Source organism: Haemorhous mexicanus, chromosome 3 (assembly GCF_027477595.1).
Source record: "Haemorhous mexicanus isolate bHaeMex1 chromosome 3, bHaeMex1.pri, whole genome shotgun sequence".
Classification (NCBI taxonomy): domain Eukaryota; kingdom Metazoa; phylum Chordata; class Aves; order Passeriformes; family Fringillidae; genus Haemorhous; species Haemorhous mexicanus.
Genome location: NC_082343.1, coordinates 118,034,298 through 118,062,175, shown reverse-complemented (window position 1 = coordinate 118,062,175; position 27,878 = coordinate 118,034,298). Strand labels below are relative to the sequence as shown.

General features: G+C 63.5%; 3 protein-coding genes across 4 annotated transcripts; 1 reads left to right on the top strand and 2 right to left on the bottom strand.

Annotated features, from left to right (window-relative positions):
- The first annotated feature begins 506 nt into the window (after positions 1 to 506).
- Positions 507 to 1,288, top strand: OST4 (oligosaccharyltransferase complex subunit 4, non-catalytic). Its single transcript, XM_059843218.1, has 2 exons — positions 507 to 666; positions 1,013 to 1,288. The coding sequence occupies exon 2, from the start codon at positions 1,014 to 1,016 to the stop codon at positions 1,125 to 1,127; it is 114 nt and encodes a 37-aa protein (XP_059699201.1). The 5' UTR covers positions 507 to 666; position 1,013; the 3' UTR covers positions 1,128 to 1,288.
- On the bottom strand, positions 1,243 to 12,904 carry AGBL5 (AGBL carboxypeptidase 5). 2 transcript variants are annotated; one of them, XM_059843216.1, is made up of 13 exons: positions 12,622 to 12,904; positions 12,026 to 12,197; positions 11,240 to 11,406; positions 10,438 to 10,615; positions 10,048 to 10,226; positions 8,570 to 9,131; positions 7,508 to 7,677; positions 6,086 to 6,221; positions 5,452 to 5,642; positions 4,341 to 4,546; positions 2,021 to 2,121; positions 1,793 to 1,839; positions 1,243 to 1,635 (listed from the first exon to the last, which is right to left on the bottom strand). In XM_059843216.1, exons 1-13 carry the CDS (start codon positions 12,816 to 12,818, stop codon positions 1,350 to 1,352), a joined length of 2,592 nt encoding a protein of 863 aa, XP_059699199.1. In that variant the 5' UTR covers positions 12,819 to 12,904; the 3' UTR covers positions 1,243 to 1,349. The 2 variants fall into 2 exon arrangements, 1 of the variants encoding a protein (XP_059699199.1); XR_009486000.1 differs by lacking the exons at positions 1,243 to 1,635; positions 1,793 to 1,839; positions 2,021 to 2,121 and having other exon boundaries at positions 4,406 to 4,546; positions 5,383 to 5,642; positions 12,622 to 12,902.
- Positions 12,905 to 13,951: 1,047 nt separating this feature from the next.
- Positions 13,952 to 27,814, bottom strand: TMEM214 (transmembrane protein 214). The gene is made up of 17 exons (XM_059843217.1): positions 27,633 to 27,814; positions 27,049 to 27,254; positions 25,713 to 25,863; positions 23,378 to 23,512; positions 23,182 to 23,264; positions 22,065 to 22,170; positions 21,041 to 21,122; positions 20,858 to 20,959; positions 20,587 to 20,728; positions 19,125 to 19,216; positions 18,963 to 19,011; positions 18,290 to 18,403; positions 17,866 to 17,983; positions 17,052 to 17,148; positions 16,669 to 16,837; positions 14,581 to 14,732; positions 13,952 to 14,411 (listed from the first exon to the last, which is right to left on the bottom strand). The coding sequence occupies exons 1-17, from the start codon at positions 27,787 to 27,789 to the stop codon at positions 14,285 to 14,287; spliced, it is 2,082 nt and encodes a 693-aa protein (XP_059699200.1). The 5' UTR covers positions 27,790 to 27,814; the 3' UTR covers positions 13,952 to 14,284.
- Between the last annotated feature and the right edge of the window lie 64 nt (positions 27,815 to 27,878).

Sequence of the window (27,878 nt, the reverse complement as noted above, 5' to 3'; positions counted from 1 at the left end):
GCCCAGTAGCTCCCAGTACAGCCCGATACAGCCCAGTAGCTCCCAGTACAGCCCAGTACAGCCCAGTAGCTCCCAGTACAGCCCAGTAGCTCCCAGTACAGCCCGATACAGCCCAGTAGCTCCCACTACAGCCCAGTACGGCCCAGCAGCTCCCAGTACAGCCCGATACGGCCCAGAAGAGCCCAGCACAGCCCAGTACAGCCCGGTACGGCCCAATACTGCCCAGCACAGCCCAGCACAGCCCGGTATAGCCCAGCAGCTTCCAGCACAGCCCAGCACAGCCCGGTACGTCTGTGCAAAGCCCAGTGCAGCCCGTCCCGCTAAGGCCCCGCGGCCTCGCCCGCTGTCAGCAGCTGCAGCGAGCTGTCACTAGGCTCATTAGCGCTAATTAGCCGCGGCCGCCCCGGGGCCGCTCGGCCCCGCCCCGCCCTCGCGCCGCGCCTTGTATGGAGACAGAGCCGGCGGCGGCCGCCAGGGGGCGGAGCGCGGCAGTGACGTCACCGCGGGGGGGAGCTAGGCGCCGTGACGTCACCGCAGCCACCAACCCGCCGCTTGGCGGGGGCCCGGCTGCCGTGACGTCACCGCCAGGGCCGGGCGGCTCCCGCCGTGCCTCGCGGCCGGAAGTGGCGCGCGCAGGGAGACGTGTCGGAGCGGCGGGGCCGCAGCGTGAGCGCGGGGCACCGGGGAACCGGGCAGGAGGGGGAACCGGGGAGAGAGCGGGGCACCGGGGGACCGGGCAGGAGGGGGAACCGGGGAGAGAGCGGGGCACCGAGGGGCCCAGACAGGAACGGGAACCGGGGGGAGATCGGGGCACCGGGAGGTCCGGGCAGGAACGGGAGCTGGGGGGAGATCGGGGCACCGGGAGGCCCGGGCAGGAATGGGAGCTGGGGGGAGATCGGGGCACCGGGAGGCCCGGGCAGGAACGGGAAACCGTCCGTGCCGCTTCAGCGGGTCCCGCCGGCGGCGGGTCCCTCGGTGGGATGCCAGCGTGTCCGTTCCCCCCGGCCCGCAGGATGATCACGGACGTGCAGCTCGCCATCTTCGCCAACATGCTGGGCGTCTCGCTCTTCCTGCTGGTCGTGCTCTACCACTACGTGGCCGTCAACAACCCCAAGAAGCAGGAGTGAGGAGCCCGGGGAGCCCGCACCGCCATGGCCCCGCGGCGCCGCCGCTCCCGCCGCTCCCGCCGCCCGTCCCGCCCTCCCTCCCTCCCGAGCCGCCCCGAGAGGCGCGAGCCCGAGCTTCTTCCAAACCGGCTTTAACGGAAACACGATGATACACGACAAAACCGTGTGACGTTTTAACCCCCCGTGGGCCGGGCCCGCGGGAGGAGCGGGGTCGGGCGGGGCTCAGCGCAGGAGGAGCGGCGCCGTGGGCAGCAGCCGGACCAGCGGGGATCGGTGCTGCGGTGCCCCGGCGGGGGACAGCGGCGCGGGCAGCGACAGCGGGGCCGCCGTGCCCCTGCCCAGGCGCTGCAGGCACGGGGCGGAGCAGGGCCGGAGCAGCCCTGCCGGCGCCGTCGCTGCCCGGTATGGCGGAGCCGGAGCTCGGGGCACGGGCGTCTGCCCCAGCACGGGAAGGGTCCCTCGGTGCTCAGCACCCTCGCGGGGGGCACGGGGGCCTCCGGGCAGAGCCCTGTGGGACAGAGAGCGGTGTCAGTGGGGCACAGTGCTCCCGGCAGGCTGCGAGTGTCTGCTCAGCCAGCTCTCCCTGCCTGGCAGAGGCTTTGCTCTGTTGGCACCCCTGCTGGCAGGGATTCTGAGATGAGCCCACAGCTGGCAGCAGCACCTACCCAGGCCTTTCTGGGGCTCTCCGGGCATTCAGCTTCATTGGGAGCACCTGTGGAGAGAGGGGAAGAGGATCAGTGCCAGGTCTTTGTCCCCCTTTGTCTTGGGGAAAGATGTGTGGGACAGGTGGGGAGGCTCCCAGCTCCTGAGGGGCTCCCAGTCTGTGGGGCAGCCCCCCAAAAGGCCCACCCAGCAGAGCCATGGGGCACAGGCCCTGCTGGTGCCCCTGGTACCTGCAGAGGTGCCATGTCCCGGAGCTCCTGCACGCCTCGCTGGGCCTCCCGTGGTTCGTCGCTGGTGCTCAGCGCTGCCCGGGTGCCCTTGGGCACAGTCCCTGTGTGACAGAGGAGACAGAGCTCAGCCCTGCTGGCGAGGGCTCAGGGCCACGCTGGAGTCACCAGCTGGGCTGGAGCCACTGTGGGACACAGCCTGGTGACACGGTGCCCTGCAGTGTCCCTCCCTGGCAGTGGCTGATGCCAGGGGAGGATGAGATGGGCACAGAGCTCAATCCCAGCTCGTTCTGCCCGTGCAGAGGGCTCTGCCCCAGCTCCAGCCAAGCTCCTGCCTTGGTGTCCCACAGCACTGGTGTCACCGTGCTGGGGGCACAGCTGTGCCCGCTGAACCGGGGTATGTCCTGGGGCATGGGACATCTGCTCAGCCTGGGAAGCTGGGAGGAAAAAGGAAGGTGTTTGGGGGCCTGGCTGCAGTGGACAGCACTGAAGGAACGCACCTGAGTTGCCTCAGTTTCTGCTCACCTGGTTAAAGTCTTTATTTCAACCCACTGTTTTCCCCATCCCACAGAAGTGAGGTGGGGGGCACACTGCCCACTGGGGTGAAGCCAGGGCCAGACCCCGTGGGAAATGCAACCCTGCAAGCAGGAGCCTCTGCTGGGCAGGAGGGCCACAGCCCCTGCTGCCAGGGGAGGTACTGGCAAGTGGCAGCTGGCTTCACCTGGACTAAAACAGCACAACTGGTGCCAGCCTCGGCCAGCAAAGCCAGCAGCAGCTGAGGGTGTCCCTGGGGGTCTGGCAGACCCCTCACCCTAACATGGACACAGGTCTGGGCTCCCCAGGGTGTGGCCAGGCTGCAGTGGGACACGGGGAAGAAGGGGGAGGATGGGACAAGACCAGGGCAACAGGTTCTCCACCCTGTCCCACCTCCAAGCACACTCAGCTCCTTCCCCGCTGCCTGGGGAGGGCAGAGGCTGGGGTGGCACAGCCACCATGAGGGCACCAGCAGCACGGGCCTTGGAAGGCAAAGCCAGGGCTCAGAGCATCCCTGGGCCCGGAGCACCGTGCAGACACAGTGGTGCTGACAGTGCTGGGCCCCTTGTCGGTGGAGAGAAGGTGGTGGAGAGCTGGGGGAGGTCTGGGGTGGCCAGGTAGGAAGCAGGCCAAGCTGATGCCAGGGCAGGGGGAGGTCTGGAGTGGCCAGGCAGGAAGCAGGCCAAGCTGATGCCAGGGCAGGGGAGGAAGAGCCGGGTCCTGGTCCCAGTGCCAGGCAGCATGAGGATGCAGTGTGCCATGGGGCACTCACTCTGCTGGTCCCTGTGCTGGAGGAGGCAGCAGACCCCAGCCAGTCCATCCTGGGGACACCAGGGACCAGGCTCTGCCCCTCAGCTCCCACGGGCTGTTCCTGCTCATGCCCCCAGCTGTCCCCAGTCCCTTCAGGCAGGGATGGGGCCAGGGCTCGCTCCGGGCGGGCCTGGCCAAAGGAACAGACAGAACAACGTGCCCATGAGAACATCAGCCTTTTATTTCCTCCCCACCATGTTCTCATGGCAGACAAGACACAGTCATGACAGAGGGCTGGGCAGCAAACCCCGAGCACAACACGACCGACGGACACCAGAGGCACACAGCTCAACACAAGCACAGCTTCAGGCACACAGAGAGGCACCTGCTCCCAGCTCCCACCCCCAGCCCTGGGCACTGGGAGCCTTTGGAGCACGGTACCCCCAGGGCTGAGCCCCACAGTGGATGTGGGCCTAGGGCTGCAGGGCTTCCCCTGCCCCATGGTGGCAGTGCTAGCACAGGGGCCATAGCCAGTGTCTTGCCTGATTCTGGCACCCCACTGCAGCACATCAGCCCCCACCAGAGGGGACTCTGCATGTTGGAAACCCCCCAGTGCCCTCTGCCAGCTCACAGGTCACAACCCACTGTTGCCCAGCCAGTGCCTAAAGAGGGGAAAGGCACTTTGGTGTGTCCCTGCTGGCCTCAGGAATGCTTGGGAGCAGTGAGAAGTTGAACAAAGATTTTCTGTGCTGGCTTCTCCAGAAGCCCCTTGGTCCTGGCACTGGAGGGGGGGCATCTCCCTGCAGCCCCAGTGCCCAGGGTCCCCCAGATGCCAGCGGAGCAGGGGCTCAGCTGGGCTGTGCAGTGCCAGCCCTGGCCCTGCTCAGGAGCCTCCTGTGGGGCCAGGCCCCCCACGCTCGCAGGCGCACACAAAGCCACTGTCACTGTGTCGGCGCTGACCTCCCTCAGGGCCGTGCTCCCGCCCAGCAGCTGGACAGGCGCCGCAGCAGGCGTGCAAGGGCTCCCCAGCCTGGCTTACCTCTGCCCAGGGCCGGGCTGCTGCCGCCACCCCCGGGGCTCTGGGAGGCCTCGGCCGCGGCCGGGGGCCTGGGGCTGCCGAAGGTGAAGCTGGGGGAGGCTCGGATCCGGGGGGACTCCTGCTGGCTGCCCCCGCTCCCACCGGTGCCGTTGCTGAAGCTCCTGGCACGGGGCAGTGCGTTGTCAGAGGCCGAGGTGGGCAGCCCACTGGAGGGGTGAGAGATGGGGGTCAGCCCAGCACGGTGAGGGGGCTCCCCTCTGCACCCTCCACCCACCACCACAGCCCAGCACCGAGTGCTGGGGCTGCGGCCCCACCTCTGGCAGAGCCCTGGACTCCTCCTCAGGAGCTGGTGAACAGCTGGGGACAAGGATGTCACCAGGACTGTCCCTGAGAGCTGCAGCCCCAGCGCCCTGTGCTGGACATCCTGTCCCAGCAGTGTTGTCTCAGGGTTCCCACTTCCTCACCCCCAGTCCCAAATCAAGGAATTGCTGAGTTTGGAAAAGGCCTTAGACACCATGGTGTCCAACCCTCCCCCAGCACTGCCCAGGCCACCACTGACCCATGGCCCCAAGGGCCACATCCACAGGGCTTTAAATCCCTCCAGAAATGCTGACTCCACCCCTGCCCAGGGCAGCCTGTGCTGGACAGCCCTTTCCAGGAGGGAATTGTTCCCAATACCCAGCCTGACCTTCCCCTGGCACAACTCGAGGCCATTTCCCCTTGTCCTGTCCCTGTTCCCTGGGAGCAGAGCCCGCCCCCCACCTGGCTCCACCCTGCTGTCAGGGAGCTGTGGAGAGGAAGAAGATCCCCCGAGCTTCCTCTTCGTCAGGCTGAGCCCCTTCCCCAGCTGCCTCAGCCTCTCCCAGCCCAGTGCTGGACGTGATGCAGGAGAGACCTCCCAGATTACTGGGGCAGGCAAATCCCAACCAGTTCACTCCGTGCCCTTCTCTGCTGACAGCTCGGAGCAGAGGGACTGACAACCACAGTTCCCAGAGCTGGGAAGAGCTAGGGCCAGGGCAGGTGACCCTGGCAGGTGACTCACTTGGGGACATTTATCATCTCTAAGTGCCGTTATCCTGCAGCTCCCACGCTCGCCCCAGCCAGCCCTTACGTGGAGCTCCTGGGGGGGGTCCTGGCACCTCCTCTCCTCCGCGGGCCCCCGCCGGTGCCGCGCAGCCCCCGCACGTGCTTCAGCATCCAGGCACGCAGGTTGCCCAGGCAGGTGTGCTCCGAGAGCACGATCCGCGGCCAGGGGTTGCACTCGGCCATGTCCAGGGCCGCCACCGCCACCGCCCGGCCCACCTGGCCAGGAGAGGGCACAGGTCAGGGGGCACCAGGGGACAGGAGGATCACCACAGTGTGGGCACAACCAGAGGGCACAGGTGAGGGGGCACCAGGAGAGGAGGAACAGGACACTGTGGGGCACAACCAGAGGGCACAGTGAGAAGGAGAGCCCACGAAGAGGGGAAGTATGGGGGAAGAAAGGGGGACACAGGGAAGGAAGGATACAATGGGGGGCACTGGGGAGAGGAAGCCACCAGGAGAAGGGGGGCACGAGGGGAGATGAGGGCACCAGGAAGGGGGGATTCCAGGAAGAGAGAATGCCAGGGAGTGCCCCACTGGAGAGAGGGGCAGCTCCCTAGAGCTTGGGAGAGCAAAGCAAGGGGAGGAAAGAAGCCGCAGCCCCAAACCCAGCCCACCCTCCGGATGCCACTCCCCCTGCCGGCTGGCCTGGGCCCCCGTACCTGCTCGAAGAGCTCCACGGTGTACCGGGAGGGGAAGGCGGGCGGCGGCGGGGGGCTGGCCCGGCCGTTGTCATGGCAGGCCCCCGGGATGCTGTTCACCGAGCGCCCCGTGTTGTAGTTGCACTCCAGGGTGTAGCTGTGGGGCACGAGGGAGGCCCTGTTACCCCACAAACCTGCAGCAGGGCTGGGGTTATCCCACATTACTCCCCTGGGAGAGCCACTTCAGTAGATTCAGGGCACTGGAAAGGGGATCCCATTGCACCAGGAAGGGGGTCCTGCTCCAAAGGACACAGAAGTGCAGGGAAAGTGTTTTGAGGAGAGCTCCCTCCCACAGAAGGAATGGCCCATGCCCTGTGTGGGGATGCACAGATGTACCAGAGATCAGCAGGATGGGAATTCGGGATGGATGTCTGAGGGTGGCCCCCAAAGTGCCAAGGTCCCTGTGAGGAGACCTCCTGGTCACCTCTGGAAGGTGATGGGGAATGGGGGGGTCCCTGATGGGTAGAGAAAGGGAATTATCTACTGTCAACACCAACAATCCAGGGAGTGGGCATCTACAGCCTTCCCCTGACCCTCAAGGTGCCTTGGAGCACTTCCTCCTGGAGGAGGAGGGATGGAGAAGTGTGGGCTAGGAGCTGCCAGCTGGCATGGCTGCCATGTGTCCCACTGCCCAGAGACAACTGCAGGGCCAGCACAGCAGAAAACCTGAGCAGCTCTGGCCCAGTCTGCCTGGGGGCCCACACGTGCACTGTGAGCACTCCCAGCACTTTTTGGGATGTTGCTGTTGGATCAGCATCCTGGGCTGCTCCAGGTCAGTCACGGAGCAAAGCTCCCCAGCGACCCAAGCCCAAAGCCCACCTGTGTGTGTGTGCTACTGTGGGGCTGGACTGGTGCTGGGCACAAGGCAGCAGCTGAGTACGCAGCAAGCGCTGAGGAAACTGAGAGAACCTCAGGTCTGGGGGTCTGGCTGCCCACCCCATGGGGTGTTCCCAGGAATATCCCATCCCATGTGGAAGAGGGATGGATCACAGGCATCCCCAACCCATGGGATCACTGATGGGCTGAGGCTGCAATCTCACACAGCCATGGAGATGCTCTGCCCACCACAGCTCTACTTGATTACAGCTCAATGTAGCTAGGAACACCCAGGAGAGAGGAGAATTCCCCTCAGAAAGCTGTGCAAGAGCAGGGAGAAGCAGCCAGAGCAGCTGCAGGAGGGGTGGGCAGGAAGAGGAAGGAAAGGAGCCTGGCTGAGCCAGCATCTCAGGAGCACAGCAGCACGCGGCACAACCAGGCCCAGCCTCGGCTGACCCGCCCTGGGGCCACGCAGGCGTGTCCCCCACGGAACTGGCTCCCCGTTGTCCACACCCCCCACCCAGCACAGGCACTCTGTGCCCCGGGGTGGCCCTGGAGCTGCCCTACCTGTGGATGATGCCCAGGGCCTTGTAGACGGCCACGCGCCCGCTGCCCTCCTTGGACTGCCCGTCCCGCTTGTCCCGCGCGTACATGTTCTTCTCCGAGAAGTTGCAGCCCATGAAGTCAAAGTGAGGGGAGTTCAGGGAGATGAGCTTGGGGAACAGCATGTTCTCCACCTGCAGAGGGCAGGGAGCAGCAGGGGTGACTGGGGGCCTGTGGCTGCTCATCCTGCTCTAGTGGGAGCAGTGCTGAGCACTGGGCTGCACCAGGGCCCGCTCTGCCCAGTTCCAGGGTCTCACAAGCTCCAGCTGTGCCCCGGGGATACAGGAATGTGCCTCCTGTTCACAGAGTGCCCAAACTCTCCTTTGTCCCCTTAAAAAGGAAAGAAGCCCAGAAGTTTCTCTCCTCAGTTAGGTGAAAAGACACCTCACAGGACCTGGGGGACTTCACCTCAAACCTAAGGATGGCCAACTGCAGAGGAGCCAACGAGTCCCCCCTGAGCAATTGACTAGAAAAAGGACAAAGAAATGAAATCCTTTTGTGTCTTACCAGGGGCAGGAGGGCCTCTGGCACCTGGCTCAGTTTTTCTCTGTAAAGAGTTTTGTTATTTTGCCTTTTATTGAAACCTTTTTGTTTCCAGCACTAGCACAGAAGCCACCCTGCTGATTTTACACCTTCTGAGGTAGCTGAGCTCTCCTGGGTGGGAAACAGACCTCCAGGGGCTGGTGAGAGCTGGCTTGAGCAGACCCACATTTCAGGGGCATGCTGCCCACCCCCCGATGGGCTCTCCTGGCAGCCAGCTGGGAGCACACCCTGCTGACCCTCGCCACCTCCCAGGGGGAATCTGAGACCTCCTGCTGCCCTGGTCACCAGACTGGGGGAGGAGAGAGGGGAGGAAGGAGAAGAAAGGAGGAGGAAGGAAGGAAAGGACGAGGAAAAGGAAGGAACTGTGAAGGGATTCCACGCCCCTCTCCCAGTAGCAGGAGCACTGGGGCCCCTGGGCAGCGGGCCGAGCAGCAGGAGGGTCCCGGTGGCAGCCGCAGCCGCGGATTCGGGCGGTGCCCTCACCTGGTCGTTCTCGTCGCTGAAGCTGTTGCCGTACATGAAGCAGCCGCGCTTGGAGGCGTGGCCGTGCAGGTCCACGTAGTAGGCGAGGCCACTGTCCCGGGGCGCGATGGGCTCTGCGGGCTCGGCAGCTTCGGGGACGGGGGCTGGGGTCCACGGCCCCTCCTCACAGTGCTCGCTGTTGTGGCTCGATGGCAGGATCCAGGCGGCTCGCTCTGTGCTGTCTGACAGCTGGGCATCCTGGGCCAGCGTCCTGGGGCCGGTGCCAGCCAGGCAGGAGCGGGAGCTGGCACGCCAGGTGCCGGGGGAGTTGCGGAGGTTGTTGGTTTTGTCCAGCTCTGATAACGCGGCCTCCACGGCTGGCATGGGACAGTTGGGAGATTTTATGCTCAGCGAGCTGGTGCTGAGAGGGGAGACAAACGTCCTCCAGTCCGGAGAGCCGGGCAGGACGCGGCTGTGGACGTGGTGGTAGAGCAGGATGGCCTTGGCCCCGTACACGGCGGGGTGCAGCTCGGCGTCGGGGTGCAGGTACTGCCGGTTCAGGTTCACCCCGCGCGAGTCGGTCCTGCAGGGAGAGCCCGAGACCTGAGCACCTGCCAGGGCACCCCGGCAGAGCTGAGCTCACCTTGCAGTGCTGAGGGCTTTGGGCTCTGCCCAAAAATGCCAACAATGGCCAGGCCAATGGCCAGAAGCTGCCAAAGCAGTGTGGCAGAGTCCTGAGCGATCCTCCCCAGAGACAGCAACGGAGCTGGGAAGGGGCTGGAGCACCAGGAGAGGCTGAGGGAGCTGGAAGGGCTCAGCCTGGAGAAAAGGAGGTTCAGGGGGGATTTCCCTGCAAGTCCCTGACGGGAGAACAGAGCTACGTGGAAGAGTCAGGTTCTGCTCCCAGAGAGCAAGGGATGGGTCCAGAGGGAACAGTCTCAAGTTGAACCAGGGAAAGCTTAGGTTGGATATTGGGAACACTTTTTTCATGGAAAGGGCTGTCCTGCCCTAGCACTGGCTGCCCTGGGCAAGCGTAGATTCCCCATCTCTAGAGGGATTTAAGAGCCCTGTGGATGTGGCACTAGGGGACAGAGGTGGCCTGGGCAGTGCTGGGGAGGGGTGGACTCAATGGTCTCACAGGGCTTTTCCAACGCAAGTGAATCCAGGATTCCATGATTTTATAAATGTTTAAAAAACCCATAGAATCAGCTTTCTGAGGTACCTTCCTCAGCAAACTCACAGCCTTTTCCACATCCACACCCATCAGTGAAAGACACTCCCCTTTTGCTCATATCTACCGAGCAATACTCAAATAAACCATTTCTACTTCTTTTTCCTGAGGGAATGGTGGGACTCAGTGGTCTGGGAGGGTTTTTCTCACATCTACTGAGCAATACTCAAACAAACCATTCCTGCTCCTTTTCCTGGGGGAATGGTTGGACTTTTCCAGCCCCATGGAAGGCAGAGCAGGCTGGCAGGCAGGAGGGCCCTGCACTCACCGGTAGTGGCCCCGCAGCACCCCGTCGGGGTTCAGCATGGGGATCAGCTTGAACACGAACATCCGCCGCAGCATCTGGGCACGGGGGTCCTCCTCCCGCAGGATGAAGTCCAGGAAGCCGTTGAAGACGAAGCTGGAGGGGGTTTCTCCTGGGTGGACTCTGCTGCTGAGGAAAAACACCTGGGGACAAACAGACGGGCTGAGGGAGGTGTCCTGCCTGCCCCAGGATGCCGTGATAGCAAACGGTCTCACAGACTTGGCTCCACAAACTCTGCCCAAACGCTCCAGCCCTTGGGGCCACAATGCCATTCTGGTCACAGCCGTGGGGGCTGCAGTAAGGTGCCACCACGGGGGCTGCTGGCCCCCAGCCCAGCCCAGCGTGGTCTCTCACCCTCTTTCCAGTGAAGCAGCGAGGCCGGGGTGTGCTGGTGTCAGGGAAAAGCTTGTCCAGCCGGGGCTCCCGCTTCTCCTGCATGCCATGGCACGAGGTGATGGTCAGCAGGTCCACACGCAGCTTGTCCAGAGAGTGGCACAGCAGCTCCCGGTGGTAATAGACCGAGTCCAGGGGGCTGGGGGGGAGAAGGGATCTCAGCCAGCCCCAGGGGCAAGGGGGCTCCCAGCTGGGTGGGGAATGCTGCCCACACTCACAACCCCGGGAGGTGAGCAGCCCCAGCCCCACAAGGAGCACCCCACATCTGGGCTGTTTGCTGCTGGACACCCTCAGAGCCTGCTGAGAGCATGAGCAGCTGTTCCTTCAGGGTGAGGAGGGGGCCCAGGGCTGGGCTTTGTCCTGGCCACCCCCCCAGCTGTGGGAGCAGTGGGGCATCAGCTCGGGCACAGGCAGACTGGCACAGAAGGTCAGGTCATCCCATCGGGGAGATAATGCCTCCCAGCAGGAGGGACAGGGCACAGAGGGATTCATCCCACCAGGGAGGTAACCCATTCTGGCAGGAGGGACTGGGCTCCAGAACAAGGGATCCTCTGGAGCCCCAGGGGTAGCTCAGGGCAAGCTGCTTGTGCAGAGCTGGGGCACAGAGAAGCACGAGCCAGGCAGCTATGGGCAGGGCACAGAGACCCTCCTGCTGCAGACAGAGCTTCCACAGGGGAAAAACCCCAAGCAGGCACAGGGCAGGAAAGGTCTGAGGGCCAGGAAGGTGGGACAAAAGCCAGGAATGAGAAAGTGGGGGGCACACCTGCTGGGGGACATGTGCCTGCAGTCCTGGAAGCGGCCGTCCAGCTGTGCCAGCATGTCCTGGCACTCAGTGTAGGAGAAGGGGTAGCAGAAGGCAAAGTAGGTGGTGGCCCCACGGTGCTCCAGGAAGCGGTGCACAAAGGACAGCACAAACTGCGTCTCCACCACCTGCGAGGGACACCAGGGAGAGGGCTGGGCACAGCCTGGGGGCAGAGCCAGCCCAGCACAGCCCCTGCTGCTCCCACTGAGAGAGCTGGGCACAGCCCGGGGGCAGAGCCAGCCCAGCACAGCCCCTGCTGCTCCCACTGAGAGAGCTGGGCACAGCCCGGGGGCAGAGCCAGCCCAGCACAGCCCCTGCTGCTCCCACTGAGAGAGCTGGGCACAGCCCGGGGGCAGAGCCAGCCCAGCACAGCCCCTGCTGCTCCCACTGAGAGAGCTGGGCACAGCCCGGGGGCAGAGCCAGCCCAGCACAGCCCCTGCTGCTCCCACTGAGAGAGCTGGGCACAGCCCGGGGGCAGAGCCAGCCCAGCACAGCCCCTGCTGTTCTCCTCTGGCCCCCAGCAGGCACTGGGGGTGCCCACTGGCCCTTGGCTATCCCCCTGGCACAGCAGCTGTTGCTGCTCCTGTCCCTCCCTTGGCCATGCCAGGAACAAAGCAGCCGCTCCCCCAACCCGTATGAGCCTGGGGCTCACCCCAGCACAGGAAGCCAAGCGTGGCCGTGCCCCCAGAGCTGCCCTGGCCCCGAGCAGAGGGTGCCTGCGGGCCCGGGAGCCGTCCCAGCTCTCACCTGGAAGCTGGGGCGCTGCCGGATGCGCTCCCAGCGCGGGCGCACGGGCAGCGTGCGCACGAAGGGGGTCATGCCCTGCGCGTACAGCCGGCTCTGCTTGTTCATGTTCAGGATGTGCAGCTTGATCAGCTTGCCCGGGGCCCCCCCGCGCACGCTGAAGTAGAACCAGGACCTGCGGAGGGTGCAGCGGCGCCGCCTCAGCCCCTGCCCGGGGGTCCCCGAGCTCTCCGCTGCCTCTGCACCCACCCGGCCCCATCGGGAGCTGTCAGAGCCCCGGCGGGGCGGAACCGGACTGGACGAGCCCCCTCCCAGGGCACCCCCAGCCCCTTTCCTCAGACCCCCGGCCAGCCTCCTCCCACCCCTACTCGGTACCGCCGGGGCCTGTCAGACCCCCCGGCGCGGGCATCGACCCCCCGAGCCCCCTCCCAGGGCACCTCTGACGGCACCGGCTCCCCCAGCCCCGCCGCCGCCCCTTCCACCGACAGCCCCAACCGCACCGGCCGCTCCCGGTCCCCCGCCAGAGCCTTTCCCTGGGGAATCCGCGCGGAGCCCGGCCGGTACCAGCCGGCCCTTCCCGGTTCCCCGCCCAGCAGTACCTGTTGCCGTTCTCATACTCAGTGTGGGCGCAGTCGGGCCGCGTCCACACGTTGAACTCGTAGTCGGCGGCGGGGAGAGCGTTGGCGCGGGCGGCGGGGCCGCCCCCCGGCTCTGTAGGGCGCACCTGTTCTACGTGTGCCAGGTTCCCCGAGTCGAAGCGGGAGCTGAAGAGGAGACCCCCGCAGCGGATCTCCATGGCCCGGCAGGGCCGGGACCGGCATCGCCCCGGGACGGCCGCGGCACGGCCGGTACGGGCCGCCCGGCAACAGCAACGCGCGCGGCCATTGGCTGCCGCCTCCCAGCAACCTGCCCGCCCATTGGCTGGCGCCTCGGCAACGGCCGCAGCGGCACTGGGGCCTCAGCCGCTCTCGGCCACGCCCCTCATTGAGCCGACCACGCCCTTTGTGGACATGGACACGCCCATTTCTTAGCAGGACTACGCCCCTAATCCCACTGGCCACGCCCCTCGCTGGGCTCCGCGCCCGTCGCGTCCCCGGAGGTGAGACCGGACAGACCGGACAGGGGGTGTGACCGGACAGGGGGCGCGAGTGGACACCGGGGTGTGAATGGACAGTGGGTGTGACTAGACAGGGGGTGTGAATGGACAGTGGGTGTGACTGGACAGGGGGTGTGAATGGACAGTGGGTGTGACTGGACAGGGGGTGTGAATGGACAGTGGGTGTGACCGGACAGGGGGTGTGAATGGACACCGGGGTGTGAATGGACACCGGGATGTGAATGGACAGGGGGTGTGACCTGACAGGGGGCGTGAATGGACAGTGGGTGGGACTGGACAGGGTGGACAGTGGGTGTGACCGGACAGTGGCTGTAAATGGACAAGGGGGTGCGACCGGACAGGGCTGTGCACAGACACCCACACAGAGCACAGGTGTGCACAGAGGCACGAACACCTGAACGTGCCCACACGTGGGTGAGCACAGAGCCACACACAGGTTCCCGGGCACACACACCTCTAAGAACACAGGCCCTCCCGACCCCTGTGCACACCCACAGAGGTGACACACCCCCACGGGTGACACACCCACAGAGGTGACACACCCCCACGGGTGACACACCAACACGAATGAGGCGGGGGTTGAACCTGACTCCTCCCCACTCCACACGGACACCCCAAGCCCAGGGCCCACCCGTGGGTGGCACCAGCAGCTCCCTGGACCCCTTTAAACCACCCCAGCCATGGCATTGCCCCCCCCCGGGGTGGGTGGGATTGAGGGTGGCGGGGGGTGCAGGGGGGGGGTCTGGACAGCCCCTCCCCCCACCACACACAGCCACCTTCAATTGGGAAGAAATACAAAGCATATGGAGCAGTTATAAGGAAAAAATAATAAAATAAATCAGTTCATTCATTGGTGGGAAGGGGTGGGAAGGTGAGGGGCTCCAGGTGTCCGCCCCTGATCCTGTAAGCAGGCAAAACACCAGGGGATGGGGACCACCCCCCCAGGGACAGCGGGACAGGGAAAGCCAAAGCGGTCACAGGGTGTGGAAAAACCCAGAGAGTGCCTGCCCGGCCCCCAAAGAAATAAACCTCCCCAAAAGCCCCAGTGTGACCCAAAGTTCCTGCAGGCCCTGCCCTGTGCCCATGTCCTGCTGCACCCTGGTGCTCCTGGGCAGCCAGAACACCGTGTGACCCCCAAGAGCAGCTCAGTGTCCAGAAATCATGGCCAGGGCCCAGTTCTTGAGGGCCAGGGTGGCGTTCTGCAGGTAAATCCAGGAGGAATAGGTGAAGCTCATCAAGTGGTCCCTCACACACTCCCACGTCACGTCCCCACTGGAAAAACAAGGACAAGGGATTGGGGGGGGTCAGAGCCAGCAGGGATGAGTGACACGGGGGACACAGCAGCCCCCTGGGCAGGGCAGGGCTGGGGCTGGCACAGGGACACACACAGCCACAGCCGCAGCTGGGGAGCCCGGGGGAAGGAAGCCCAGGGGCTGCTCACCTGCAGGAGTCGAGGCAGCGCTGCCAGCCCTGCTGCAGCATGGCAGCCAGGCCCTGCAGCAGCGGCAGCAGGCAGCTGTGCAGCAGGAACTGCAGCAGCTCCCGCGCGCACTCGGCCAGGTGCAGCAGCGCCTCGGGGAGCCGGCTCTGGAGCTGTGGGAGCACAGGTGGTGTGGGGTGAGCACCAACCCCTCCTGGGGCCTGGCTACCTGGGACACTCCCATCTCACCCCTCCTGCTGCAGGCTGATTTCAGGGTTTACCCCAGAACCTCGGGTCCTTCCCCTGAAGATTCCCTCCCAGGGGTGTGTCAGTCACCTCTCCTTTCCCTCCCTGCCCCCTCCCAGCGCTGTCTGTCAGTCCTGGAATTCCAGAAGGGCATCCAGTGATTGGCAGATTCTACCCCTGGGGCGCATTGGGCCATCCAGGTGTCCTTTGTCCCTTGAGACCTCCCCTCCTGTACCTGGCTGGTGGCTCCCTACCCCTTCCCTGCCCTCTCCCTGGGGTTAAAAGGAGCAGCACCCACGGGGTCAGGAGTTCTGCTGGAGCTGGGGCTGGGTTCAGAGGCTGTGGGCCAGAACAAAGCTCTGGATCCAAACCCTCCATCAGAACCAACTCCTCTCCTTCCCCATCACCCTAAAGCTTCTCCACAGAGGGAAACCTGAGGAGCAGCCCCTGATATGGGGGGAAGCTCCATCCCAGCACCACCAGAGCTCCTGCAGGCCTGAACTTGTCCCCACGTGCCCAGATGCAGCACCCAGCCAGCCAAAAGTGTCTGTGGGGTGAAACACCACACAGCCATGGCCCAAAGTGTCTCTGGGGTGAAACACCACACAGCCATGGCCCAAAGTGTCTCTGGGGTGAAACACCACACAGCCATGGCCAAAAGTGTCTGTGGGGTGAAACACCACACAGCCATGGCCAAAAGTGTCTGTGGGGTGAAACACCACCCAGCCATGGCCAAAAGTGTCTGTGGGGTGAAACACCACACACCCCTGGCCAAAAGTGTCTGTGGGGTGAAACACCACACAGCCATGGCCAAAAGTGTCTGTGGGGTGAAACACCACACAGCCATGGCCCAAAGTGTCTGTGGGGTGAAACACCACACAGCCATGGCCAAAAGTGTCTGTGGGGTGAAACACCACACACCCCTGGCCAAAAGTGTCTGTGGGGTGAAACACCACACAGCCATGGCCCAAAGTGTCTGTGGGGTGAAACACCACACACCCATGGCCCAAAGTGTCTGTGGGGTGAAACCCAGTGGCCACTATTTCATTCAGCACCAAGGGCCAGACAAGCCAGTGCACATCCTGTCCACAATATTGGTAATATTCCAATACCCTCCCTTCCCCAGCATCCTGGAGGTCTCCCCTGTCACTGTCATATTTTCTGGAAAAATCCCTTTGCCAGGATTTCGCTCCTGGAAAGCCGAGAAGCCTCAGAGAAAAAGGAAAACAACATTTTCTCATTTGCTTCTCCTGTGTTTTGCTGCTTTGCAATGTGGTTGGAGATTGTCCGTCCAACATGTGAATTGTTTTAAGTTAATGACCAATCATGGTCAGGCTGTGTTGGACTCTGAGGAGAGAGTCACGAGTTTTTAACTAGCATCTTGTTAAACCTTCTGTATGTATCCTTCCTCTATTCTTTAGTATAGTTTTAGCATAGTATTCCTTAATATAGATTATTAGAATAATAAATTAGCCTTCTAAAAACATGGAATCAGATTCATCATTTCCTTCCTGCCACAGGGAACCCTGCAAATGCCACGCTCCCCATGTTCCCTCTTCTCCAGCGCTCAGCACACAGGGCACCCATGCTCTGTGACACTGCTGCCACCCCACTGCCACCAGAATGCTGGCTCTGGAGCCCCAGGAGTGTCCTGAGCCCTGTCCCTTCCACAGCCACTGCACACAGCTGGAGTGGGCTGTGCCACAGAGGACAGATGGCACCATGGACCTGCCGTGGGGCTGTGCCCTTCCCAGACAGCAGCACAGGGGCAAACACGTCACCACCCCACGCCAGGCCTCCCCCAGGACAGCTGTCCCAGTGCCACCAGCCCCCAGTGGCACTCCCTGTGTGCTCCCCACTCACCCAGTCGCTGAGCCAGGGCAGGCTGCCCTGCAGCCAGGAGAGCAGGGAGCAGCCCTGCTGGGACACAGCCCGGGCCACCTCCCCGCTGGTCTTCCAGAGCAGCTCCAGCTGTGGCCACAGCACAGACAGGGCCACGGAACCGTGCTGGGCCAGGCTGTGCTCCAGCCACCTGCAAGGGAGTCCTCGGCTGAGGCCAGGGCTGGACACAGCACCAGGGGCACCCCCAGAGCACAGGGGCAGGAGCTGCCACCACGGGGCACAGCTCCAGTGCGAGCTGGAATGGTTCCAGGCAGGGCTGGGGAACAGCTCCCAGCTCCCTGTCCAGCCCTCTGGGCTGCACAGGAGCCCCAGCCCCAGCAGCCACCCCCGGGGGTGTCACAGACCTGTAGCCCTGCAGGCAGGCACGGGACACCTTCTGCCAGGCCAGCTGGGAGGTGGGCAGGACGCCGGAGGAGCGGAGCAGCCGGGCACAGGAGGAGGCTGCAAGAGAGAGTGTGCTGCTGGAGTGGCCCTTGGCTGTGGGGACACCTGTCTGTCTGTCCCCAAGGGCTCTGGGGACACACAGCTGTGCTCCTGCAGTGGCCCTTGGCTGTGGGGACACGTGTCTGTCTGTCCCCAAGGGCTCTGGGGACACACAGCTGTGCTCCTGCAGTGGCCCTTGGCTGTGGGGACACGTGTCCATCTGTCCCCAAGGGCTCTGGGGGGGACACACGGCTGGAGCTGTGCTGTGGAACCCCTCAGGAGATGCTCCAGGAGGGGACAGACGGACAGAACCCCCTGAGCAGACCCTCCCAAAGGGGAGCAGGCAGTCTGCCTGCAGTGGCTGCACCCCCAGGATCCCCCAGCTGGACAGACAGACAGGCCCCACTGCTCACAGCAGCCACAGGACCAAGGCAGGGACACGGAGGGGAACAGCCACAGGAGGGATCCCAGGGAGCAGGATCACTCCTGAGCAAGGGGAAAAAAGCCTCAAGCTTGTGACAGGGAAGGTTCAGGTTGCAAACAAGACCCAGTTTGCTCACAGAAAGGGCTGTGCAGGCAGCCCAGGGCAATGGTGGAGTCTCCACCCCAGGGGGGTTTAAAAGCCCTGTGGACGTGGCACTTGTGGGGACGTGGGACAGCGGTGGCCTTGGCAGTGCTGGGGGACACTCCCAGAGGATTTCTGAACCTGGATTATCCCATGAGAGCCCAGCGTACCCTGGAAGGAGCCGTGTGTCTGCACGTCGTGCAGGAGGAAGGCAGCAGCCAGCAGCAGCAGGACCAGCAGCAGCCGCCACCAGGGCAAGCCCCGGCCCTTCATCTTGCACAGCAGCTCCTGGGGGGAGGACAAGGCCCTGTCACTGTCACCGCAGGCTCCTGGCACCGGGGAGGCCCCAGCACAGCAGCACCACCCACCCCCGGCCTCCCAGCCGGGACAGAGACATCTGCTGAGCAGCTGGGGGTTGGACAGGGACCAGCACATCTGTCCCCAGCGTGTCCTGTGTGCGTGTCACCACGGGGCCCTGGCCCTGCACGTGGCCAGCAGCAGGAGGGGCTGGCCAGAGCCCCAGGACAGAGCTGAGATCTCCCCCCGGGTGCTGCTGGTCAGTGCCTGCCCCTCCTGTCCCCTCCTGTCCCTCACCTTGCAGGCAGTGTCACAGGCGGCCACGTCCGTGTCCCCTCCGGCCCCCCTGGCTGCCAGCTCCTCATTTGTCACCTTGAAGGAGCGAACCGTTTCCTGCAGGGACTGCTGCACCTTGGGGACAGCAGGAGCTGTGTCAGGACCCCCTGGTCCCCACAGACCCCCTGGGCTGCCACGGCACCAGGAGGGCAAGTGTGGGTCCCACGGGGACACTGCCAGCTCAGGGAGCTCTCCCAGCAGCATGGGGACACTCTCCCAGCAGCACAGGGACACTGCCAGCTCAGGGAGCTCTCCCAGCAGCCACAGGGACACTCTCCCAGCAGCACAGGGACACTGCCAGCTCAGAGAGCTCTCCCAGCAGCATGGGGACACTGCCAGCTCAGGGAGCTCTCCCAGCAGCATGGGGACACTCTCCCAGCAGCACGGGGACACTGCCAGCTCAGGGAGCTCTCCCAGCAGCATGGGGACACTCTCCCAGCAGCACAGGGACACTGCCAGCTCAGGGAGCTCTCCCAGCTGCCACAGGGACACTGCCAGCTCAGGGAGCTCTCCCAGCAGCATGGGGACACTCTCCCAGCAGCATAGGGACACTGCCAGCTCAGGGAGCTCTCCCAGCTGCCACAGGGACACTCTCCCAGCCCACAGCTGCCCCCATCCCCCTGCTCACCCCTACCTTCTTGCTGCTGCTCTCCCAGGACTCCAGGAGGTGGTTCAGCAGCAAACTGGAGGGAAGGAGAACATGGGGCTTGGTCAGGAGCTCCCAGGAGGAATTCAGGTGTCGAAAAGGCTCTGCAGGTGAGCACTGGCCCCCCTTGGAGGCACAGTGTGCACTGACCTGGACTGAGCGAGGTGTTTGGTGTAGAGCTGCCTCCAGACGCTGAAGCTCAGGGGGTCCAGGCTCAGGCACTGGCTCAGGGAGGTCAGGAGCTGGGGAGGGGGCACAGCAGGTTGTCAGGTGTGCCCCCTCCCAGCACACCAGGCACCCCACACGTCCACAGCCAGGCAGCTCCAGAGGCACCACACAGAGCTGCAGCACCCCTGCCCACACAGGGCTGGAACTGGATGGTCTTCAGGGGCTCTCCCACCCAAACCATTCCAGGATTTGCTGACTCCCATCCCCTGGGAGCAGCAGCACGACCCCTGACTATAGGAATGTCCCCCTGTTGAAAGAGTGACAAAACTCCCAAAACTCCCCTTTGTCCCCTTAAAAAGGAAAGAAGCCCAGAAGTTTCTCTCCTCAATGAGGTAAAAAGACACCTCCTAAGACCTGAGGGACTGCGCCTCAAACTTCAGGATGGCTAATTGGACAGGAACCAAAAATCCCACTCGAGCAATTTACTAGAAAAAGAAGAGAACAAAAAAACTAAATCCTTTTGTGAGGTGTTTTACCAAGAGCAAAAACCTCTCACACCTGGCTCAGTTTTTCTCTGTAAAGAGTTTGGTTATTTTACCTTTTATTGAAACCTTTTTGTTTCCAACACCACCACAGAAGCCATCCTGCTGATTTTATGCCTTCTGAGGTAGCTGAGTGTGAAAAATGCCTATTTTATGATTGGCTTTTGGCAAATATTAACATGAATATTATATTGTGATGTTAGAAAGTGATGCTGGATCCATTTCCTCAAGTAGTCTGTTAAATGTAGCTTTAGGTTATAATGTTAAAATAGAAACTATGTGTGTGAGATATTTTTTTAAGAAAGGAATGAACTATTGTCACTGAGACAGCAGCCCCAGGACACTGAAATCTTCCAGAGAGAAAGAGAATTGATTGCTCCCTTATCAGCAGAAAGGAACTTCTTCCTGCCTCAGTCAGCCCTGGAGATGCTGCTGGGGCTCAGAGGAAGGAGCTGACCCTGCCCAGACAGAATCCTGTGTGGGAATGGAATTGATGCACCATGGATGAGCTGTGTGAATATGCAACAGGCTGGTGCTTTAAGGGTTAATGCTCTGTTAATGTGGGGCCTTTTTTGGGCTCATTTTGCCCAGAAAAGGTACCCGGACATCTGAAACTCTTTGTTTTTATTGTCTCGTATTGTCCTATTCCAAATTGTCCAAATTTTTATTACTCTAATTCTATTGCTATTTATATAACAATATAAATTATAATATAAATATTATATTTATATAACAATTTTATTACTATTAAACTCTTAAACTTTTAAAACCAAGTGACTGGCGTTTTTCACACTGAGCCACCGTAGCTGTAAAAGAGTTCTCCAAGAGCTTGAGAGAGCTGACTCAAGCAGACCCCAGAGCACCTGCCCGCCATGCCCACCCCCAGGCCGTGCCAGGCTCACCTCCTCCTTCATGGCGGGCGGGCAGGCGGGCGTGGCTCGGGACAGGAAGGAGGGGAAGTAGGTGTGCAGGGCAGCCTCGGGCCGGGCACCCAGGGCCAGCACCTTCAGCCGCGGGTACAGGCGCCGCAGCTGCTCCTGCAGGCTGGGGGACAGAGCGCAGGGCTGCTGAGGGCCAGCGGGCACCGGGGGGCACCGGGGGGCACCGGGGGGGCACCCGGGGGGCACCGGGGCCCGCCCTGTGGCACGGCTGTGCCCGGAGGGAGCGGCATACCTGGGGGACAGCGAGTTGTTGGGCATGAAGGCAAAGTCCAGGAGGGGGAAGAAGTCCTTGGGGCCGATCATGCCGAAGCCTTTGGTGAGGTTGGGGTGCATCCTGCAGAAGAGAGCCCAGAGCTGCGGGGGCCTGGCAAGGGCAGTGCTGGCTGCAGAGCCCCAGGACACGGGGGTCACTCACATCAGGAGCCGGTCCAGGTAGGAGACGGCGTACGGCGAGAGCGACTTGATGCCGAGCACCGGGAGCATGACGCCGAGCCACACTGCAGGGACAGGAGGGAGGGGTGTGCCTGGGCTCTCCCTGCACCCAAAGCACCCAGGGACAGGCAGGCAGATCCCTCGGGAAGGGCTCCAGGGCAGCTGGAGCTGCCCATCCTTCCAGGCAGGATGGTTCTCTCAGGATCCAGCCCTTCTCCTGACCCGGCACCTTGAGGATCCTTCCCAGCCTTTTCCCACCCCTCAGCAGCACCAGCAGCAGGAGTGGAGCTGTGCTGGCAGTCCCAGGAGGGGATCCTGTTGCAGGGTGATTTCAGGGTTTACCCCAGAACCTCGGGTCCCTCCCCTGAAGATTCCCTCCCAGGTGTGTCAGTCACCTCTCCTTTCCCTCCCTGACCCCTCCCAGCCCTGTCTGTCAGTCCTGGCATTCCAGAAGGGCATCCAGTGATTGGCAGATTCTACCCCTGGGGGGGCATTGGGCCATCCAGGTGTCCTTTGTCCCTTGAGACCTCCCCTCCTGTCCCTGGCTGGTGGCTCCCTGTCCCTTCCCTGCCCTCTCCCCGGGGTTAAAAGGAGCAGCACCCACGAGGTCAGGAGTTCTGCTGGAGCTGGGGCTGGGTTCAGAGGCTGTGGGCCAGAACAAAGCTCTGGATCCAAACCCTCCATCAGAACAGACTCCTTTCCTTCCCCATCGCCCTAAAGCTTCTCCACAGAGGGAAACCTGAGGAGCAGACCCTGATACGGGGGGAAGCTCCATCCCAGCACCACCAGAGCTCCTGCAGGCCTGGACTTGTCCCCACGTGCCCAGCTGCAGCCCCCAGCCAGCCAAAAGTGTCCCTGGGGTGAAACACCACACAGCCATGGCCAAAAGTGTCTGTGGGGTGAAACACCACAGTTTCTGCTATTTGGTTCGGCACCAAGGGCCAGAAAAGGCACGTCCTGTCCACAACACTGGTGACACCAGTGGGATCCCACACCATGGCTCTCACCTTTCAGGCCCTCGTGGAGGTCGGTGAAGCCAGCCTGCCCCAGCGCCCAGAGCACGGTCAGGCACTTGGCCGGCCGGTTCTGCTGGGAGCGCAGCACCTCCAGGTACTGTGGGACAGAGGGAACAGTGGGAACAGTGCACCCAGCCCAGCCCAGCACCTCCAGGGACTGTGGGACAGAGGGAACAGTGGGAACAGTGCACCCAGCCCAGCCCAGCACCTCCAGGGACTGTGGGACAGAGGGACAGTGGGAACAGTGCACCCAGCCCAGATCAGCACCTCCAGGTACTGTGGGACAGAGGGAACAGTGGGAACAGTGGGAACAGTGCACCCAGCCCAGCCCAGCACCTCCAGGTACTGTGGGACAGAGGGAACAGTGGGAACAGTGCACCCAGCCCAGCCCAGCACCTTCAGGGACTGTGGGACAGAGGGAACAGTGGGAACAGTGGGAACAGTGCACCCAGCCCAGCCCAGCCCCTCCAGGGACTGTGGGACAGAGGGAACAGTGGGAACAGTGCACCCAGCCAGCCCAGCCCCTCCAGGGACTGTGGGACAGAGGGAACAGTGGGAACAGTGCACCCAGCCCAGCCCAGCACCTCAGTGGGAACAGTGCCACCCATCCCAACCACGCCTGCAGCCATGGCACTGGCAGCCCCCAGCCCCTGGAAGGCACCTACAGCTCCAGGTGAGACCAGGAGCCATTCTGGGGCAATAGAGGGACTCCCAAACGAGCTCTGGGGGTGCAGGGCAACAGAGGAACTCCCAAAACCCCACAAACCCAGCTCTGGGGGTGCAGGGGGACAGGGGAAAACCCAAACCCACCTCTGGGGCTGCAGGGGAAACCCCAAATCCCCCCAAACTGAGCTCTGGGGGAGCAGGGGAAACCCCAAATCCCCCCAAACTGAGCTCTGGGGGAGCAGGGGAACAGGGGAAAGCCAAATCCCCCAAACCCAGCTCTGGGGCTGCAGGGCTGCTGGGTAGGGCAGGCAGAACCCACGGGGGACAGCAGTCTCTCTGCAGGGGAGGGCAGAGAGGTCCAAGGGCTTTGTGCAGAGGGATGGAGGAGCAGCCCCAGCAGGTTTACAGCACCCACCACCAACCCTGGGTCAGGCCAGCTCACCTTGCCCAGGCTGGTGGTGGCAATCCGGGGCCTGTACAGCAGCAGGGCCTGGATGCAGATCCTGTAGCCGTGCAGGGACTCCCCTGGAACGGAGACGGGGGAGGTCCTGCTCAGCCACGGCCTCCGTGAGGAATTCCTGGAGGAATCCCAAAGGGGCAAGGAGGAGCAGACCCTGGGGGGAGCACAGGGTGCTGACCTTGGGCCTTGTCCAGCTCCTGCAGCATGGTGTAGATGCAGTGGTCAAAGAAGAGCTCCAGGAAGTCCGAGGCCTTGGCCAGCAGGGAGCGGATGATGCCCCTCAGCTCCTTGCCCACCAGGCAGTACGGGTAGTCTGGGGGAGCAGAAAGGGCAGTTCAGTGAGATCCTGCTCTACAGAGCTCCAGCAGAGCTGCAGGAACCGGCCCAGTGGGAGAAGGGTGCCTCAGCCTCATCCTCATCCCAGCTGGGCAGCCCTGGCCCCCTCCCCAGGGACCCCGTGCCAGAGGCTGTGCCATTCACACTCTCTGAAAACTCCCTTCACCCAGGGCTTTTCTCCTGGGAAGCTGAGAAGCCTCAGAGAAAAGGAAAACAATTCTTATCTCATTTGCTTCTCCTCTGTTGTGCTCATGTGGAATGTGTTTGGAGATTGTTTACCCACAGGTGATTGTTTCACTGATGCTGGGTTTGGGGTTCCCCCATCCCCCTGCACCCCCAGAGCTGGGTTTGGGGTTCCCCCATCCCCCTGTACCCCCAGAGCTGGGTTTGGGGTTCCCCTGTTCCCCTGTACCCCCAGAGCTGGGTTAGGGTTCCCCTGTTCCCCTGTACCCCCAGAGCTGGGTTTGGGGTTTCCCCTGCACCCCCAGAGCTGGGTTTGGGGTTCCTCTGTTCCCCTGCACCCCCAGAGCTGGGTTTGGGGTTCCCCTGTTCCCCCAGAGCTGGGTTTGGGGTTTCCCCCATCCCCCTGTACCCCCAGAGCTGGATTTGGGGTTCCCCTGTTCCCCTGCACCCCCAGAGCTGGGTTTGGGGTTTCCCCATCCCCCTGCACCCCCAGAGCTGGGTTTGGGGTTCCCCCATCCCCCTGTACCCCCAGAGCTGGGTTTGGGGTTCCCCTGTTCCCCTGTACCCCCAGAGCTGGGTTAGGGTTCCCCTGTTCCCCTGTTCCCCTGTACCCCCAGAGCTGGGTTTGGGGTTTCCCCTGTCCCCCTGCACCCCCAGAGCTGGGTTTGGGGTTCCCCTGTTCCCCCAGAGCTGGGTTTGGGGTTTCCCCCATCCCCCTGTACCCCCAGAGCTGGATTTGGGGTTCCCCTGTTCCCCTGCACCCCCAGAGCTGGGTTTGGGGTTTCCCCATCCCCCTGCACCCCCAGAGCTGGGTTTGGGGTTCCCCCATCCCCCTGCACCCCCAGAGCTGGGTTTGGGGTTCCCCCATCCCCCTGCACCCCCAGAGCTGGGTTTGGGGTTTCCCCTGCACCCCCAGAGCTGGGTTTGGGGTTTCCCTGTAGCCCTGCACCCCCAGAGCTGGGTTTGGGGTTCCTCCATCCCCCTGCACCCCCAGAGCTGGGTTTGGGGTTCCCCCATCCCCCTGCACCCCCAGAGCTGGGTTTGGGGTTCCCCCATCCCCCTGTACCCCCAGAGCTGGGTTTGGGGTTTCCCCTGTCCCCCCAGAGCTGGGTTTGGGGTTCCCCTGTCCCCCTGCACCCCCAGAGCTGGGTTTGGGGTTTCCCCTGTCCCCCTGCACCCCCAGAGCTGGGTTTGGGGTTCCCCCATAGCCCTGCACCCCCAGAGCTGGGTTTGGGGTTTCCCCTGCACCCCCAGAACTGGGTTTGGGGTTCCCCCATCCCCCTGCACCCCCAGAGCTGGGTTTGGGGTTCCCCCATCCCCCTGCACCCCCAGAGCTGGGTTTGGGGTTCCCCCATCCCCCTGCACCCCCAGAGCTGGGTTTGGGGTTTCCCCTGCACCCCCAGAGCTGGGTTTGTGGGGTTTTGGGGTTTCCCCTGGGCAGAAGGGGCACTGGTGGTTGTATTGCACTAAAGGGTGGGGAGATTTGCTCCGGCTGTCCCTTCAAATCCCTCCTGAGCACTTCTTTCAGAATCACAAGACACTGTCCCGTCTCCCTGCTCAGTTTTGCTGCTAACAACACTCCAATTTTGTCCCAGGCAGAGACAGAGTTAAAATTCTGCTGGGGAATGAAAAGATACCCAGTGAACAAACCATTTCAAAACTGCTGTGGAAACCCTAACGTTTCCACTGCTTAGGGTATCTAAATCTAGGATATAAATGCTTCTCTGTGCTGCAGAAAACGTTGCACCCATTGTGATGTTACCTGTTCTCTGCAACACTCAGATCTACCTTCCTCACAACCAGCACAAACAGCAAACTGAAAGCACTGAGGGTCTCACAGCTGGGGAAGCCCCAGTGTGGGAGCTGCATGGGCAGTGTCAGTGTGTCTGTGACAGGAGACGGCTGTCTGTCCCTCGTGGGGACAGCCAGAGCCCAGCAGGTGCTCCCAGCTTGGCTGCCCAGCCCCACCAGGCCCAGGGCAGCGGCACACGCACCGTGGGGGTGCTGGCTCAGCACGGGGTCACTCCTGGGTGCTTGCAGCTTGTAGTTGAGGTACCCTGCCAGGTCCTTCACCCACACCGAGGGGTTCTCAGGGAACACACTCCGGCTCTTCTGCAGCTCCTTCTGCAGATCTGCCAGGTCCAGCTGCGAGGGACAGACAGACAGACTCAGGGTGAACAGGACTGGGCACAAAGCACAGCGAGGAGAAAGGCAGCCCTGACTCCGAAGGGGCCACGGAGGGCAATGCCTCCAGCTCCATCCCAGACCACGTGGAACACCCCAGCTGCCAGAGCTCCAGAGCAAGGCCTGACCATCAGCCCAAAGCAAGGGCGTGCTCATGGCCAGCAGAAACCTGGGGTGATGCCAGCCATGGCTGCTCCACACTGCACACCCAGAGCCCCCCAGGAGCAACCAAACCTGCCTGACGAACAACCCACAGCACCAAACTGGGCCCTGCCCCTGTCCTGCACTGCTACCCAGGCATGGCCATCCCTGCTTTTACCCCTGCATGCTCTGTGGGGCTGCTCCAGCAGGGCTTGCTGCAAGGCTCAGGCTCTGTGGGGCTCCCTGCCAGTGGATTCCCACTGCCACACTGAGCCTGGTGCCCCGGGCACCTCACCTCAGCCCCACCTCGTGAGAGGAACTCCACACAATCCAGCTGGTGCCACACAGGGAAGGAAACCTGTGCCAAACCCCCATCAGTGAGGTGACAGTGGCTGTCCCCTCTGAGCACAGGGACAGCTCTGGCTGCCCTGCCTCCCAAGGGAACATGGGAATGCCACAGTCCTGTCACTGTGGGCAAATGCTGGACATGCAGAGCTGCTGGAACCATGCAGAGGAGCCCCACCCAGAGCAGGGGGATGCAGAGGGAACCCCCTCGTTTGGGGGGAGTGGAGGTCCCAGGGCATGAGGGGGGTAGGGAGGAGCTGAGCCAGCAATGTCTGCCAATCCCAGGGACACATCAGCCCAGCACAGCCTGCCTCGGCCAGTTCTGGAACCCTCCGTGCTCAGGCATGCTCAGGACAGGCAGGACAGACACAGACAGGTTCTGCAGAGCCAGCCAGAGCACAGCCACTGCACCAGCGACTCCCAGGGCCCCACCAGTGCCACGGGGAGGAGGTTCAGCCACCAGAGGCTTCCTTGGGCTTCCTCCCAGACACAGCAGTGACAAGGGGAACCAGAGATCCCCTTCCAGCCACGGCCACCGCTCAGGGCAGCTCCTGCCGCGGGGCCCGCGGGGAGATCAGCCCGCAGGTGAGGCTGGAGCGGGGCAGGGCACGGCTCCGGTCACGGGAGCAGCAGCCCGGAGCCCGGCCCGGGCACACTCACGGCTTTCAGGGCTTCCTCCAGCGAGCGGCACCGGCCCGGCGCGGCTCCAGCGTCGCTCCCCGGCGCCTTCCTCCCGCTCTTGCCGCTGTGCTGCTTCCGCTGCGGCGGCTCGGGGGCCGCGGCCGGGGGCACCTGCTCCTTGTTCTGCTTGCGCAGCGCCCGCTCGAAGCCCAGCTGGAAGATGGTGCTGGAGGTGGCGATGGGAGCTGGGGACAGGGACACGGTGACCGGGAGCGCCGCGGGCAGCGGCGACACGAGGGCACGGGGACGGAGCCGGGGCACCGGAGCAAACTGCGGCCCGTTCAGGGGCCCGGGGTTGCGCACAGCACCCCCACGGCCCCGCACGGACCCCTCTGCGTCCCCGGGGCTCCGCCGCCGAGCCCGAGGAGCCCGCCCGGCCTCGGCGGCCGCTCCCGGACCGGCGGGGCCCCCAGGAGAACTCCACAGCTACACCCGCCTCTCCCCGAGACCCACCGGGGACCCCCGGCCGCCCCAGGCGAGGCCCCCGGTCCCCCACACACAGCGCCCCCGGACCCACGGGACCTCCGCCCGCCACACCGGGGCCCGCGGGCGCTGACACTCACCGGGCACGGGCAGAGCGCGACCGGCGTTGGCCTCTCCCAGGGCACGGCGGCTGCCGGTGCCGCCCGCAGGCCCCCGCCGGCCCTTGCGCACCACCTCCCAGCGGCCGGGAGCGGCACCGGCCGTGGCCGGGCCCGGGGCCGCCTTCGCCGCCGCCATCGAGACCCGGAGCGCCACGGGCGGCGCCGGGCTGGGGCCAGGGCGCGTGCGCACGGCGCCGCCGCTGATTGGCTGCGCCCTGGGATACG